Genomic DNA, 17,972 nt, shown 5'->3' on the forward strand with positions numbered 1-17,972 from the left:
TCATTTATGAAGACTAAAAACAATAAGGGCCCAAGCACTGAACCTTCTTAGCCATACAGTCATGAGTGTGCCTCATTGCTTTATAGTATTTAGAGGCAGCAAGCTGGCAGAAACGTTAGCATGCTGTGTGAAATGCTTAGCGGCATTTCATCTGCCGGTACGTTCTGAGTACAAATTCTGCTGAGGTCAACTTTGCCTTTCATCCTTTCGGGGTCGATTAAATAAGTACCAGTTACACACTGGGGTCGATACAATCGATTTAATCCGTCTGTTTGTCCCCTCTGTGTAGCCCCTTGTGGGCGTCTTGTGTTGCCTTAGTACTGAATTCTAATACAGCTAGAGTAAAATAAGTACTCACAGAATGGTCAATTAAATGGAATGTAATGCTCTTACAAAATGAATCTTTTGTAAACAATTCAAATGAAAATACTTAAACCGCCACCAAGCACAAGAGAAGTCCACAAATAAAGTACTGCTTTCACACCTGGGATAATTACTACTGGTGACTCTACCCTAAGCTGCATCCAAAACAAGTCTACTTGGCTGATTGGCATGAAGTTGCTCACAGACACACTCTGAACACTGGCCCATAGATGTGCTGTCTCTTCTCTCTGCCTTTTCTACTGCTACATCAGCAACTTTTGCTCCTCAGAGCTGGTTGGTCTCCTGCTACCTTCACTCAGGCACTCCAACACGCATATCTCCCACCTCTCCTCACTTTCTCATCCCAGACTATGCCCTAATGATTATACCTAGTCCTCCCTGAAACAGCAGCCTTTTGGGATTCTCACTATTCAAGTTTTTCCTGCTATCATCAAATTGTAATTGTTCAAGAGGAATGTTAATGACACCAATAACACCAACCTCAAAGGAATTGTGAAAGTCATGGGTTTGTCCCTCCCTCTAGACATCATCATCATCATCACTATTATTTAACGTCCGTTTTCCATGCTGGCATGGGTTGGACGGTTAGACAGGAGCTGGCAAGGCTAGAGGTCACATCAGGTTCCATAATCTGTTTTTGGCTTCGTTTCTACAGTTGGATGCCCTTCTTAACATTAACCACTTTACAGAATGTACAGTGGTATTTTTTATGTGGCACTATAAGTCAAAGGAAAACAATGTAGTGGTTGAAGTCCAACAATTTTTAAGTGATTCTTATTTTGTTGTTTCATAGTTTCATTAACCACTATTTCAGTCTCTGCTAATAACCCTAAAATCCCATGCTCACTGGGGCATCAGCCATGAACTAAAGATAAAAAATAAATATGAGGTTATGGGTCAGATGATAGGGGCAACCTCTTCAGGCATTATATGCATGGTTGGGCTCCTGATGTCCCAGGTGGGACTTTTTTTTTACCTGCACTCTCCACACAAAAGAACATTTCATCTGTAAGTGGTATATCGAAAGACCGTTGTTCTCAAACTGGCTCAAATGCTTGTGAAACTGAACACTGTTAAATCACTAAAGGTATCTGTTGGTGCAAAACCACATGTCACAGCACCCAATTCAGACTGACCAGAACTCTAACAGTTTGCTTCTAAGCAGTACATTTTGGAGATGGTTTACTGATAGATGGTTGCAAATTTTCACCTCACATAAGACAAAGATAGGATGAGAGACACGAGAAGAAAAGAGCAAGAGATAGATAAAACAAAAATAAACTCAAGTGACAGTAGGAAGATAGAGAGAGTAAGAAGCTAGCAATGTTTATTTTGCTAGCTTCTCAATCAAATAATGTCTGCTGAAGTTTTCTAAGTAAAGATAAGAAACACTACATTTACTATTGTTACAATCAACTTGTTTATGCCTCTGAGAAACAGCATGGCAGTCTATGTAATCGTTCTACTTGCTAAAAATAGCAGCCAAACCATCCTCACATCTCACCCTCCCATCTTAAAAAAAAAGAAATGAAGACATATTAGATAATATAGTCTTACATTATAAACCCTAAAACGACATAACTGGAATAAAAAGACATAATTGGAATGCCTTTTGTCAAATGTCTGCTTGATCAGGGCTGACCTTGGGCTACACTACAACCACTTGCTGAATTATTAGGATATCAGCCTCCTAAGTAACAATTCGATATTATTACAAGCAATCTACTGTAATTCAAGCAAAGGTTTGTTATCAATGGTTTTTGTAGCAATAAATAAATACTATGGTAAGGGTACAACTGACTTAATATTCTTTTCTACTCAAGGATGAGGCCCAAAATTTTTGAGGAAAAGGGGGGGGGCAGTTGATTAGATCGATACCAGTATGTAACTGGTACTTAATTTATCGACCCTGAAAGAATGAAAGGCGAAGTCGACCTCAGTGGAATTTGAACCCAGAATGTAAAGACAGATGAAATACTGCGAAGCATTTCACCTGGAGTGCTAATGATTCTGCTAGCTTGCCGCCTTACAGTTGACTTAATATTGTATATAGAAATGACTTAATTTAACTGTCATGTAAACTTGCAGTGCTGATTTCAAATCATTACACTATTAAAATACACAATAGGTTAGCATTATAATCCAGGGAAATAAATCTCCTTTAATTGCTCATTGTTGTGAAAGCCTAAAAGAAACTTTTTCCACAATTTGCTTGTTAGATAGAACATCCTCTCAGAAGAAGGTAACATATAATCTATGCCATACCTATAAACTTCAAGTTCAAACTACCGAAAAATGTTTATGCTATTTTTGACACACAAGAACTGAATGAATCTCAATAAGTTCTCTGGCAAATGCTCAATGCAAACTTTGTGAACTTAATATTGTACATTCAATAACTCACAGATCATGCATTCCATATTATCACTTTAAAAAAAAAAAAAACCAAAAAAAAACAATTTTTAGAACTTTGAAAAAAGCCATAAGCTGAAAACTTAACCAGGAAATGCACTGTGATCTGAGGGTAGACATATTTATTAGCCAACTCGAGGATTACTTTGAATGATGAGCAAATAGCTGGATATGGAGACACACACACACATGCACTGTTTGTGATAGTTACCAAATCTCTCTCTCTCTTAATTTATATCTATACCCTTACAAGAGGAAGAACACTTTGGATACTGTAATCCTAGATATACTGCCTGAAATTAAAATGGAATGGTCACAGCTTGAATGAATTTAACTAAGGGTTAAACAATCACCACCATGAAATACAACAGTAGGAATAACACAGGAGTGTTTAAGTACAGAGGAGCCAATATCAACACAAACCCACAAGACAAGTTGAATTCAGTATTATATATATTAAACTACTTGCAAATTTTAGGGAAGCTGCTCTCATTGGCATGTTTATCCTACAAAGTGATATTCATTTCCAGCTAGTTGTACTGGTATACTGAAGAATGACATTGGCCATATACATAAATGTGAAATATGAACTGTGAGAGAGAGGGAAAAGGGAAGAGAGAAGAGGATATTTGAAGATGAATGCATTGAAAATTAATCCTTCAGCATTTAAACCGACCATATCAGGCCCTAACATTCAACCTGTTTTATGTTCAAAGTGGCCAGATTCAGCCTTTTGCATGTATCCTACTATGTCATTCTAAAAGTAAACAATCACATTATTGAAATCTCAAAGCTACAAGATAATGCTTGATTAATTCAAAGAAATATTAATAAATAAGCAATACAATAGGCAGAGAAACCTGAATGTTATAAAAGATAAATGTAAGCAGGAATACAAAAGGTAAGACCAATAGTCTGAAAGGTTCAGGTTATTATTATGCTTAGATGTTATTAATAAATCAAAATCTTAACAAAAATCCAAATTTGAAAGAATTACAAAAATAGCCACAAGGCCACAGATGTTGTGAGAGAACAGTCAATTAGATTGATCCCAGTACTTGTACTTTATTCAGTTGACCTTAGAAGGGTTGAGTGGCAAAATAGACTTGGAATGAAGGAAGAAAAATCAAGTCAATCTGGATGAAAAGAAGACAAAGTCAAATCTGGAAGAATCAAAGTTAAAACCAACACTGGAAGAACAAACAGTCGAATGAGATTTGAACTCAGAACATAATGAGATCTGACTAAATAACGCTCTACTGATTCTGTCAATCTGTCACTCTTAGAATGACAAAAGTAATAAAAATATCTGAACTGTTTCCAGCTGATGATAACATTCATGGCAATTAAAGGCATTACTTTTTCTCAATAGAAACAGTGGTATCAAGAAGTTTCAGCTAAAAAGAAATGCATATACTGTATTTGATGGCTTATAAGATGCACTGTTTTTTAAAAAAAATCTCAAAAAAATCACTCTGGGTCCTATATATGAAATCAGGTCTATATCACCTGCTTTAATGCACTAAAATCTTTTTTCCTAAATATGTGCTGTTGAAATTGGGGTACATCTAATATGTTTGTGCATCTTTCATGCCATCAAATACTTTAGTATGTAAAATACAAAAAAACAAATATTCACAATTCCATTGACTATTTGTATAGAAAAGGCATAACAATAGAAAACATGGTTAAATGCCTTATATTCATGACCCAACGAAATTTCAGAGGTTCTAAAGAAATTTAATGCCTTGCCTTTCTAAACACAAGTTTACTATAAAAGTAGAGCTAGTGATGAACATAATATCAAAATAATGTTAAAAAGAACTCGTGTTTACCGGAGACGAACTGGGTGAACGAGATGTTGATCGTGTATCTCTTGGAGAAAGACCCCGACTACTTGATGGGGAGCCACTGTGGTTAGACTGGCTTTGGTGGTACGGTGAATGGGATCTTCCTGCAAATAGTAATGATTTTTAACATTGGCACAGGGCCGCACATTTTGGGAAAAAGAGTTGTAGTCAGTATATTTGGGCCTCCAGTACATGAATGGTACTTATTTTTACCAACCCTGCATGGATTTTTAACACAGGATGAACCAAACTAAACACCACAAGGTAATTAGTCTAGTTTATCGTTAATTTTTTTACTCAACAAATATGAATTTAAAATAAGGACACAAGGTCAAAAATGTGGTAGGGAGGCAACTGAGCTGATTTGCTCAAATTCAAATATATGACTAGAACTTCTTTACTTTATCCCAGAGAGATGAAAGGAAAGGTCAACTTCAGCAAGATGTGAGCTCACAACATGAAAGGACATAGCTAAAGAGCAAGAGATAGTAAAATCTAGTGCTGTTTCTGCTAACCCAAAATATAATTGATTGAATTAGCCTTAACATCTTACTGGTAGGATGAAAGGTAAATTCAACTCAAAGAAGATTTGAACTTAAAAGTGAAATATCAATAAAACAATAAGGAACCTCAAGATTGCTATCTACATAATTTGTTGTTGAATCCCAGGTCAGCCCTGATCAGGAAATCTCCGAGCAAAAATGTTCTAGTAGTGACAATTCAATTAATTTCAGGCAGTGAATCTAAGACCTATTATCCTTTTCTTATAAAGATGGTTGTATATGATATGAAGGAAATTTGGCAGCTATTATGAGTGAAAAAGCAAGCATACAGAGGCATTTTCATCAGTCCCACTAAACCTATTGTTAAATTGTTTTGTAAAATGATGGTTATAGATATGAATGTTAATCTACAACCCAAAGACAAAGGTTGTAGGCTTTATTGGGTTTCTGTAGATATTTTCTTTCTCAGTATCTTTAGATGAGGCAGTCATGCCAAGCTGACAGATATTCCAGCTGTTCACAAATGTACACAACAAGTTCCTTATCAAGATTTTCTTTTCCTTATTTGACACTTGTTAGATCTATGCCTGCTTAAGTCAAATGGAGTTTTATTGGGGCTTATTTTCTATGGCCGGATACCCTTCCTGTTGCCTCAATTGTCTCTAAGTAAGGTAACATTTTCTCATGGTCAGACATGGTTTTTGCAGAATAATGGAAATGAATGACACTGCTTGTATGAAAGTGATACTCATTTACAATAGACATTCTAAGTTAAAATAAAGAGATACAAACATACACTTAAACATACATATATATACTGATTGTTTCACCTTTACAGATGATTTCCATCTTCTTGTACTTCCTCATTGCCAGTGGAGATTCTATCCATGACCTCTCAGATGACTATTCAGAACTGCATATTATGAAGTATAGGTGATAGATGAAATTAACTGTGTGCTTCCAACAGGTTAGGTTGGCGCATGTCACCACTCTTCCATTACTAGAGAACATTCAGTAGATGGGCTTCTCAACCACATAGCTATGTCTGCGCTTCTAAGTTATGAGAGGTTAAAAAGTTTGATCCAAAGGCAATTTTAAAATTCTAAGACCCCTCAAGATATCAATAACTCCTTGTTAATTAAGATTGAAATGATTTGTAATAAATGAAAGCTGTGTTAAGCATTAACAGCAGTGGAAATGACTAAATGATTTATTCTTGTTAATGTTGTTAGGTACCAGGTCAATTACAATTGAGTAGATTTATGGCATTCAGTATTCCAGCCATGACCATCTTGTTTCTGTTTTTCAAATGTTATCATCTAATGTGTTCTTTCCTTTAACCCTTTAGCATTTAAACTGACCGTATCTGGCTAAAATATTCTACTTGTTTTATGTTCTAACTAGCCAAATCAGGCCTCTTACACATACATCACAATGTCATTCTGAAAATAAGCAATCACATCATCGAAATCTCAAAGCCACAAGGTAATGAATAATTAGAGTAAAACAATGTGAATAAATAAGCATAACAGTCAACAGAATAGACTGTATGCTAAACATTCAAATAAAGATAGTGAAAAATTAATTGAAGATTTGTAGCTACTAATTTTAGTAGATCATGTATCCACGTGAATACATGATCTACTAAAATTTTTAATCACTAGTTGAAACCATTTCACTTCACACATTCCACATTCACGCATTTGAGAGAAATGCATGAAAACCACAATACACTTCTGACCTTAAGATTCATAAAACAATAAAAATGTTAAAAGCATAACTTAAGACATATTGCAGTTTCAAGACAATAAAAGAAATAACAAAATTAAAAAAAGAAACCCCCAAAACAGCAATGTAAATAAGTAAAATGAAAATGTGTTTGCAGAAGAATAATGACTGGTACAGGAAGATAGAGAAGAGAGTTACCAGGTGGGTCACGGTTTTCAACAGTGGGACTGAGTTTAATTAGTAGTTCATTCAACTTCTGTAATTTATCTTCAACATCTTCTAATTCTTTTACACAGTTTTCATAATCATTGGGATCTTTCATTAATCTGTTTAAAATTCGTTGTCTGAAAAGGAAATAAAGGAAGAGAACCACTCAGGTTTTAACTGAGGCGAAAAGAAAAAATCCTCAAATGGATATTACACTTAAACTTGTTTGCATTAAGAGGGTCTATATACTGAAAACCATAGTCTAACTATGTTTTTTATATGTTTATATGCATGTATATTTGTATATATATATGTATATATATATATATATACTTATTTGTATGGATTGTTGATTGTTTATCTTATATCGTAATATTTGATATGTTAGAATCTATTATAATATGTATTGTGAAGTGAAGATTACTATAAATAAAATAATATTGTTATTATTGATAAACATAATAATAATAATATTAATAATTGATTATTATTTATGTGGTCATAAGCATAGATGTGTTTATATGTTCCAGTATATGTATATAATGTATATGACGAATGGTATATTTACTTGGACCTATTGTTTAATTGTGTTTATGTATTTTTACACATGTAAAAGTATATACACTCTGCTTATCTATGTATATGTGTATATATGTATGTCTATATGGATATTTGTTCATATTTTTTTATATATATTAAATAATACGTGTATCATGTTTCATGTATTAATATGAATATATTTATAGTTCCTTATAACCTCTGACGAGGCCTATGGTTATATATATAAGTACCCTATTTTTAAATGCCTACAACCTCAATATATTGACAACTATAGGCAATAAAATAACTACTTTTAACCATAGGCTGAAACAGCTGTAAGAAGTGATTTTAATGATTTCAATAATTTATATTATGATTTTTATAATTTGTATTCTTATCTTATATGTATTGAATTATAAGATATATATGTATGCTATTAAGGTTCTCATTTTGTTAAATGAATAAATAATCCAACATTCTAATATCCGAAAGTTGATGAGCAAACTAAATTTGTTTCTCCATTTTTTTTATTTGTATTATAAATTAACAGTAAAAATATTTCTTTACCTTCACCTATTTAATACAATAAATATGTTAATTGCATTGCAATTAAAGACATTTATGTATTAAGAATCTGGGTACTTCACCAACAGTATATTGGATAAATACTATCCCTTAGTGGGTTACATCCACAACCCCTAACTTACTTTGTGTTAAATATATATATGACACATACAAACCTATACACAAATTTATATATATACATACATAATTTTGTATTGTGATTTTGTACTTTGATTATTTACATACAACCATAAAGATTAGCTCTAGGAAAGTCATCTGGCTGTGAAACTATACCTCAAATGACATTTGTCTAACCCATGCTAGCATGGAAAAGGCGTAAAATGAATTATATATATATATAATAAATTTATAAGAGAAAAAAATTCTACTTGAGCATATAGGAAAAAAAGTTTACCTTTGCTTATGGAAAATAGTCAAATTGTAATTGATGGTCTTCATGTCTTCTCCTGAAGCACTGGAATGGCGCAGCCAAGGTACAGCCTCCAGAGAGCCAGCTTTAAATTTGATTTCTTGGGAAGGAGAGCTCCATTGTGACCGAAGACTAGGAGGGGAAGCAGACTTACTCAAATTCAATTGTCCCTTATTTTTGACGGAGAGATGCTGGACTTGATTTGAGAGTTTATTTGTAGGGATGGGGACAGGTGAAGTACATTTTACTATATTAAGAGTTGAGTTATCAGACACTTTCTTGAGAGAACTCCTTGCAATGTTATTCTGTAATAAATTAAGATGAGAATATTAAACCCATGTTAAATAGTAGAAGCAAAGATACTGAATTGAAAATCACATTTATTATATATTGCAATTTGTCAACAAGTAATGTTTATTATAAATTTCCACAGAACTACTGGTTCACAGCCTTTCTGATGATGAGAGTAACAGGGGAATATTGTAAGTTGGTGCAGAACGAATATAGCAAAAGATTGTTTCAGAAACAATTTTTCAGTTTTTCCACTAAAAGACATACATGTACATATACAAATATATTTTTACCTAAGTTGAGAGCTACAGGAGTAATATCAGGGCCTAGAATTCCATACAAAATAAAATATATATATATAGGGTTTGGACAAAATAATAGGAACACCTAGCATCATAATTTTGAAATATCTATAAAACTGTCAAAAGCTTATTTTTGTTTTTTGATTTATTATTAGTGTTGCTTAATATGTTTTACTAAAATTGCTTTCTTTTCAGATATCATCAGAAAAAGGTAATTAAAATTCATTAAAATGACAGATCTATCGGACTTTCAAAGAGGTCAAATTGTTGGTGCTTGTATGGCAGGCGCTAACGTAACGGAAACAGCTGAAATGTTTGGTGTATTAAGAAGTACTGTCTCGAAACTAATGACAGCCTTTGAGAAAGAGGGAAAAACTTCCTCGTCGAAACAAAACTATGGACGAAAACCAAAACTTTCAGATAGGGACCATCAGTCTCTTATGCAAATTGTTAGAAAGAATCACAAAAGTACAGCTCCCAAAATTACTGCAAAGCTTAATGACCATCATGAGAACCCAGTTTCCACAAAAACTGTTCTCTGTTTTATAAGACAATTTCCTCATTAGAAAGAAAGATCAACAGAAAATAAATAGATTGTATTCAATTTAAAATTTCACACAGTAAACAAAATTACTATTTTGAAATCTTAACTTATGTCACCAGTCAGAAGTAAAAGCAAATGATGAACACTTAGTTGACTAATTGGTTACCTACTTTCCAAAAATTATCATCTGGCTCAAACTCTTGGATTGCTTTGTAAACAGCTGCTTTTAACTCAGCAGAAGGATGACAAAAAGTTTCTAAAACCAGAGGGACACTGAAAAAAATAAAGAATTCAACAAAAAAATTTAACATAATAATTATTGATAGGGTACCATGCAAGATTAAACAACTTTTAAAGAAGTAAATCTAAATTTTTGCGAAGATTGACAAATTTTTTATCAGTGACCAATAAATTAGATTATGTACTGAGCGAGTGTGTATTTTTAGAACCATTTAATTAAACCTTTCAAAACTGAAAATTCTTAATTAACAACTAACCAGGATTATCTGACAATTCAAAGAAATGCTTTCATTTCAAATGACTCCTGCAAATTTTGCCATGATTTTAAAATCTATTCTATTATATTTAATTTTGTTGTAAGCTAAACACAATAGCACACACACCCTTGCATATGTCGTGAGATTTTGTTAGTTGTTGGAGATACAAGAGGGTATATTCAGGTTTAATATAAGTAGCAGGAAAAAATTTTGCTACTCAGCAATTAGGATGATTGTAAAAAAATAAAAATAATTAATCTGAGGTCAATCAGAGGCTATATGTTGAATCAAGTTCAATCAGTCCTGTTTCCAATCATTCTTTCTGATTAAAATATCTAACACATTTTCTTCTTTTTTCACATGTAACAAAAAGAAATGCCTTTATGTGTTAACTAATAAATATTTCCAAGTTCTTAAAATAATCCCTCCTTACAAATAGAAAAACAGCAGCTGTAAAGTTTTAGTCATCGAAATAATACTTACTCTTCAAGCCGGAACAAAGTCAACCAATCTTTATGTTCATCGCCAGATTTCAAACCACTAAAGTTAATCCTAAAAGGATAACAAAAGCAGCTCAATAAGTTATTTTCAAAGAAGGAATTTTTTAAATCCTATTTTTGAATAATCTATAATTTAACAATAGATTTGGATTAATTTCAGAAAAAGAGAAGGGAATAATAGGTAAAATATTTGTAATAACATATCAACAGCAAATTCCTTTTTGTAGTGTGTTCCTGGCTGGTTAAAAATTATAAATGAAAATAGTGTGAATTTATGGCTACATGATTGAGCAGTTCAATTCCCAACCACATGGTTCTGGATTCAGTCCCATTGCATAGCACTTTGGGCAAGCAAGTCATATGAGTGGAACTGTTAGAGAAAAACTGAAAGAAAACTGTCTTATGTGTGTGTGCATGCGTTTGTTTATATTTACAATCACTTGTACAACTGTGTGGTAGGCAGCGTTGTTGTCAGTTTCTCTTGACAACAAATAATCCATGCATCCATGCACTTTGTGCCTTTGAAGCTGTGTAGAATAAGTGATCCCTTTTATGAAGAAAAATAAAATTAACATCTGGAAAGGCATCCAGCTGTAAGACAATACCTCAAGTAATATATTCATCTAAACCATGCCAGCATGGAAAACTAGACACAAAATAAATGATTGAATGAACAAAAAAAAACCCCAAAAAACAAACAACAATACAAATAAAAAGCTCATATTAATTTGAGAACATTCTATAATAAAATCACAACCTATGGTTTATCTACAGACTCAGTAAAATTAATTGAAAGAAAGGTGGTCATGGTTCCAGCCACACTGCATGGAATCCTGGACAAAGGTTTTCAAAAAAGCCCCAGACTGACCAATGCCCTGAGAGTGAAACTGGTTGACAGAAACCACATAGAAATCTGTCATATGTGGTCTCCCTATGTTGACAGTGCTCTTTTTTTGTGTACCATAACTTAGTGGCTCAGTAAATAAAGATCAGTAAGTACTAAGGTTGATATTGACTAAAATCCAACGAGGCAGTATCACAGCATGATTGCAGTCCAACAACTGGAACAAGTGAAACTATCAGCAAGCATTAAAACAAATTAATAGTTCTAGTTATCTTTTACTGTTCAACCACATATCTGTTATATTCTTATAACACCCACTTTGGTACACAGTATACTTAGTAGACCAATAAAGACATGACTATCTGTGTCTGCCTACTATGTACTCTAGTACTTCACGTACTTCTCTATACTTATAGTTACTAGGTTATCCCATTCGTCACATGGGAAGGTGTACCATTATTACTAATTCCCTATAACAGTCACACAAGAAATACTATATTTCAGTTGAATAGACCAAAACAGGTTGTTTTGCTCCAGACCATTCCCAAATGAAGCCAGTCTATGATCAAAGGTGTTTCAACCACAACCAACCTATCTTTTCTTCAGACATAGTCATAGAGGACTAAATTATTAAACATGTCCTTCCTTTTGTAAAATAGTAGTGTGTAATTTAACAGATTCAGTTACAGGTCAAGCTAATGTATAGAGTTTCTTGTTGGTAAGTACCAACAAAACTATTTACAAAACAAATTAAATGACGATGATACTAATTCTATTGTAATTTTTATGAAATATTTTCTTAAATTTACAGTTGCAGGTATGGCTGCATGGTAAGAAGCTTGCTTCCCAACCACATAGCAGATGATATGGTAGACAAAAACCAAAAGAAGCTTGTCGTGTGTGTGTCTTGTGTTTGTCCCCACCACTTGACAACTGGTGTTGGTGTGTTTACACCCCTGTAATTTAGCAGTTCTGCAAAAGTGATCGACAGAATAAGTACCAGGCTAAAAAAAAGTACTGGAGTCGATTTGTTTGACTAAAAATTTTTCAAGGAAGTGCCCAAACATGGCCACAGCCTAATGACTGAAACAAGATAAAATTACACTAGAACACATAATTACTAAATTAGAAGAAAATTTAATGAATTTTGACATCAGTCAAAAGAAAAAAATTATTATATATATATATATATATATATATATCTCAAATAGTGGATTACTCACTTTTCTAGTTCCTTAAACAATTCTTCGTAATCTTCTTCACAGATTATAACTTTTGAGATTCCAAGATTTACACGTCTAAGCTGGAAATGAAAAATAAAGAATTAGTTATTATCTCCAGAATTATAGACTTGTAATCTATCTTTCTGAACATGTAGTTAAAGATCAACTGATTTGTTAAACTAGAAAAAAAAGTCAGAGAAAGAGAGAACAAAAGTAATAGAAAGTATTTAAAATTATTATAGATGCAAACATGGTGGTGTGGATGTAGAGTTGATCTTGAGTTCTAGCTTACTGTACAGCACTTGGACAATTGTCTTCTTCCGAAATGACAAGATACCAGGTAGACCTAATTACTAGTTTTGTCTGTATACAGTCGTAGAAGTAAAGACAGGGAAATATTTCACTAATGCTAGATATGAAAAACTATCAACAATGAGGAGCTCAGAGGAAGAGTAGATCAATACCCAGTGTTCATCACCATCTGCAAGTGCCTACTGAGTTGGCTGGGACATGCAGGACTCCTGACAAACACACTCACCAACCAAGTCCTTAAGTGAAACCTTTAGAGGCAACGGTGCAGGGGACATCCCAAAGCACCTTCAGCTGGTAAACCTATGATGGAATGATGTATCGAGGGGGACTACTGACCAATCCTACTGGAGTATTTTGACTTCCCATGCATCATCTGATGCAGGAGTACCTATTTCTTTATTACCCACAAGGGGCTAAACACAGAGGGGACAAACAAGGACAGACACAGTTATTAAGTCGATTATATCAACCCCAGTGCGTAACTGGTACTTATTTAATCGGCCCTGAAAGGATGAAAGGCAAAGTTGACCTCGGCGGAATTTGAACTCACAATGTAACAACAGACTAAATGCAGCTACGCATTTCGCCCGGCGTGCTAACGTTTCTGCCAGCTCGCCTGATGCAGGAGTACCTCAGTCTAAGTAAGTCAGATATGAAGTTGCAAATTTGCCAAAGGACTCAGAGTCTAAACTGACTTGAGTTGGATTTAGTGTAACCAGAGACAATACAGAGAAACGGGGCATGTGCAACCAAAAGAATACCCTCCATCAGGCATTTGCCATATCCTGAACGTCTTACTTCCCTGGGCATGGACACATTGAAACTCCGACGTCTGGCAGCTGACTTGGCAGACACCCATAAAATTATCAACCATCGCACAAACAATAACTCTGAGCACCTCTTCAAACTCCACCCATCTAACACCCGTGGACATATTTACAAAGTAAGAAAACAGCACAGCTCCCATGACTTCAGGAAACATTTTTTCACGCTGAGAGTTGCTGAAGCGTGGAACAAACTGCCGGCATCGGTTGTTAGTTGTCGGAGCACTGCATCCTTCAAAACTTCCATGCTTCCTGAGATTCGCCAACACTACACTTGATACACACACAAGCATGTTCACTTTCCAGACATTTCTACACTACTGCATGTACTTTATATGCACTTTCTGACAAGTTGTGGTGCACCTGAGCACTGTATACAATAATTTCATTATTATTATTATTATTATTATAATGATAGAATCCCCTTCCACTGTAGAACAGTCCAAACCACAAATCACCTGCTGGTTTACTCATTATTAGATTTCCCCTCGCTGTTTTGGATGATATGAGAAATAACACAAAGAATGTACAAAAATTGTATAAAAGAAGAGGAAAGATTTGATATAAATACCATTGTTCGTATAATGTCAATCTTCCAGAAGAAAGATGAAAGTTCACAGCTTGAGATACAGGCAGTTCCATTGAAATTGAAGAGGTGGATTGCAATTTCAGGAGTGAGTTCTATTCTAAAAATATGAAAAAGGTTAAATAATCACATTAACTTTCAAGATTAAGTCCAAACTGATCTATGATGAAAGGCATCCCAACCATAACCATTCCATCTATTTTCAGGCATAGTGAGTGCTAAATTCATTGTTTTTTTTTAAGTTGGTAAAGTGCAATTGAAAGAGAGTTGACTGCTATTTCTAGCCCTTGAATGGCTAGCCATGTATAGAGGCTCCAAAATGAAACCAGTAAAATGTTTATTTAAAAAAAATTTTTTTTATTTATCTAGTTTCAGTTCACAAGCTGTGGCCATGCTGGGGCATCCATGGAAAAATACAATAACAAACTAAAGGATAACAGAAAATTAATGCATGAGGGTGTTACTGAATTACAGAGGAGTGAGCTTGAATGTGTAAACATCAGTTAAATAATATTGAAGTAAATGGTAGATAACAACAAAATAATGCAATATTAATTGAAGATGTCATGCTGCAAAAAAACAAAACAAAAAAAAAGATATAGTTTAAATGCCGGCATGTTTAAGACATTCACGTTACAAATACATAGAGCTTTAATCTCACTGCATGGTACATTCTTTTGTGACAACTAAAATCTTGAGAGTGAAATTCCTCCCACCAGCTCCTACACTGCCTTCATAATTTTTAACTCACCCACTCACTCACCCTCTCCAATCCCCAATCCACTTCATCATTGCACCTCCCTGTAACTTGGGTATACAGCCCCTGCTCCCTTTTCATCACATCTTTATCATCTTCACTCTCTCCACCTGAGGTAGCTATGTTTCCTCCTCTAATGCAAGACATTTTTTTTGTCCCTCAATACTACACCCCATTCAGTTGATACATCTTGTCATGTTATTTACTTGGGGACCTCACTGCTGCTATGTAAAAAGCACCCAGTACACTCTGTAAAGTGGATGGTGTCAGGAAGGGCATCCAGTCATAGAAACCATGCCAAAACAGACAGCAGAGCTTGGTACAGTTTCCTGATTTACTAGTTCTTGTCAAACTGTCCAACCCATGCCAGCATGAAAAAGAGACATTAAATGATGATGGTGATGAAGAAAGGCTGTGTTGCAGCCTTGTTTGAGGGACTTTTCCTGTTCTTAGGGGTTGTCCAGTTTAATGCTAACACCTAGCCCATTGGTACCTGCTATAAATTATTTCACTACATGCATTTGGGTCAGGTGTCTAGTCCGTTTACCTTCCATCAGCCCCAGAAGACCCTAAAAAAAAGTCATGTTACTGAGTTATGTAAAAACAAATATAGATCAGAATAGTAAGATTTGTAGTGGTTTTTTTACACATGGGAAGTAAAAAAGCACCTGAGCATTCTCTATGGTAATAAAAGAAGCCAACACAAAATGGATGTCAACTAACTTTGATCCTAAATCAATTAGCAGCCCTTACTTATCCTTAATTTAAAATATTCTGCTAAATCACACATCACCTTTGAAATATCATCATCGGTTAACATCCAAATTCCATGCTAACAACACAGACTGGATGGTTCAACAGGATCCAATGGATCTAAAGACTGCATCATGCTCTTGTGTCTGCTTTGGCATCGTTTTTATAGATATATACTTTTCCTAATGTCAACCATTTTACAGCATGTACTTGGTACTTTCTTCAAGTAACCAAGTAGTTTGCAAAATATGAACCCTAATGAAACAGCTTTATGTTAGGAGAGGATGGATAACAGTATAAGAAATGGGACCAGTCAATAATAGAAAAAATACATGATTTATTTACCTTTGAACAAATGGCTTTAAGTTATTTCCTTGACTAATAGGGTATTCTTTTGAGATGTCTGAGGTATGTAGGTTGTTTGATAAGAAATTGCCAGGATTCATATTTACTTTGCATATAGAATTGGTAATCGGCATAGTAGAAATACTTGTAGGACGCACAACCACTTCACTTTTTGAACATTTGTTAATCGGAGGAGGTAATTTGTTGTCTGGCTCTGTTCGTGAAGGCTGAAAGAAGATACAAAAATGTTCTATAATTTCTAATCCATAAGGAACTTAATAACTAGCATTCTCATATATTAACAGAGCACCAGCATGGTCTTGGTTGAAGTGGCTAAAATAAATTGAGGAACTACATAAAAGACTACCCATGCAAAACCTCATTACTATAAAATATATTATCAGTACTGAAGTGAGTGAACTCAATATTCACAAAGTAAATTAACTGATTTCAAGAATTGTCTACAGTTATTTTTGATGGAATAGAAGGCAGTGAGTATCGTTAGCATGCCAGGCAAAATGCTTAGTAACATTTTGTTCACCTTCAGGTTCCAAGTTCAACTTTTTTTGTGGTCGATTTTGCTTTTCATCCTTTCAGGGTCAATAAAATAAGTACTTATTGAGAACTGAGGTTGGTGCAATTGACTTAACCCCTCTCCAAACATGCTGGCCCTGTGCCAAAATTTGAAACCATTATTTTAATGGAAATGTCCAAAAGGGGCTGTGCCACAACCATTTGCCTGCTTTCCAGCACTGATTAGACTGATATGTTTGATGTTCTATTTGAACATCCTGTAAGTTCACATCTGCAGATATAACACGAGCAGGGAATGAATTCTAGAAAGTTGATGCTCTGGGTAGAAAAAAAAAATGAAGCAACATGCTAAGTCTAGACCATGTGAGGATAAGACATATTGGGTGGCATCTTGCTACACCAGAGAAACAGAGACCATTTTTGTAGGAGTGGAATTTGGTAGGAAATGAGACAATGCATTAGCAGAGGTTGAGTGAAAGTAATTACTGCTGGCTGTGTAGCATAAAGCATAGACAATGAGAGACCAGTGTATTAAGTTAGACTTTACTGGAGCAATACAAAATACAACTCATCTGGGAGGTTAGATAAATCATTGCTATTTACTTGTGGCTTCTACCCTGAATACTAGTGTTTATAGCAGCCACAGGCGTCAGCAATATCCCAATGTAGATCTTACTTAAGCATTTTAGAGTGTTAGCAGCTAATTCATCATCCTTTAATATCTGTTTTCCATACTGGCATGGGTTAGACGGTTTGATAGGAGCTGACCAACCAGAGAACTGTCCAGGCTCCAATTGTCTGTTTTGGCATGGTTTCTACAGCTGAATGCCCTTCCTAACTGTAACCACTTTACAGTGCAGTGTGTGCTGGGTACCCTTTATGCGCCACTGGCATGAGACCAGTATCCGGCAAATAAAATCTCTTTTAAAAGACTGAAGGTGATAATTCTGTAACTCACTTCTCTATTGATCTTATCTTCACATGTGCCTGTGGCAAGAGACCCAGGATTAATATTGGTTGTTTCTGAATGCATCTTTCCTGG

General features: G+C 34.6%; 2 protein-coding genes across 8 annotated transcripts in view; one reads left to right on the top strand and one right to left on the bottom strand.

The window, feature by feature from the left end:
• LOC115215056 (mitoguardin) overlaps positions 1 to 8,057 on the top strand; it is a 60,476-nt gene extending 52,419 nt beyond the window's left edge. The window contains exon 14 of the transcript XR_005000780.1: positions 8,045 to 8,057. The gene's annotated coding sequence lies outside the window, so the exon portion shown is untranslated. The remainder of the gene's footprint in view (positions 1 to 8,044) is intronic.
• LOC115217252 (tudor domain-containing protein 5-like) overlaps positions 1 to 17,972 on the bottom strand; it is a 59,153-nt gene that overhangs the window by 5,168 nt on the left and 36,013 nt on the right. For 6 of the 7 annotated variants that reach the window (XM_029786911.2, XM_036506222.1, XM_036506220.1 and 3 more), the window contains 9 exons: positions 17,889 to 17,968; positions 16,397 to 16,623; positions 14,527 to 14,641; positions 12,820 to 12,899; positions 10,736 to 10,804; positions 9,926 to 10,028; positions 8,604 to 8,923; positions 7,076 to 7,221; positions 4,632 to 4,750 (listed from right to left, as the gene is read on the bottom strand). In XM_029786911.2, the coding sequence (XP_029642771.1) occupies positions 4,632 to 4,750; positions 7,076 to 7,221; positions 8,604 to 8,923; positions 9,926 to 10,028; positions 10,736 to 10,804; positions 12,820 to 12,899; positions 14,527 to 14,641; positions 16,397 to 16,623; positions 17,889 to 17,968 (1,259 nt within the window). The remainder of the gene's footprint in view (positions 1 to 4,631; positions 4,751 to 7,075; positions 7,222 to 8,603; positions 8,924 to 9,925; positions 10,029 to 10,735; positions 10,805 to 12,819; positions 12,900 to 14,526; positions 14,642 to 16,396; positions 16,624 to 17,888; positions 17,969 to 17,972) is intronic. The other variant, XM_036506223.1, reaches the window with a different exon arrangement.

Source organism: Octopus sinensis, linkage group LG1 (assembly GCF_006345805.1).
Source record: "Octopus sinensis linkage group LG1, ASM634580v1, whole genome shotgun sequence".
Classification (NCBI taxonomy): domain Eukaryota; kingdom Metazoa; phylum Mollusca; class Cephalopoda; order Octopoda; family Octopodidae; genus Octopus; species Octopus sinensis.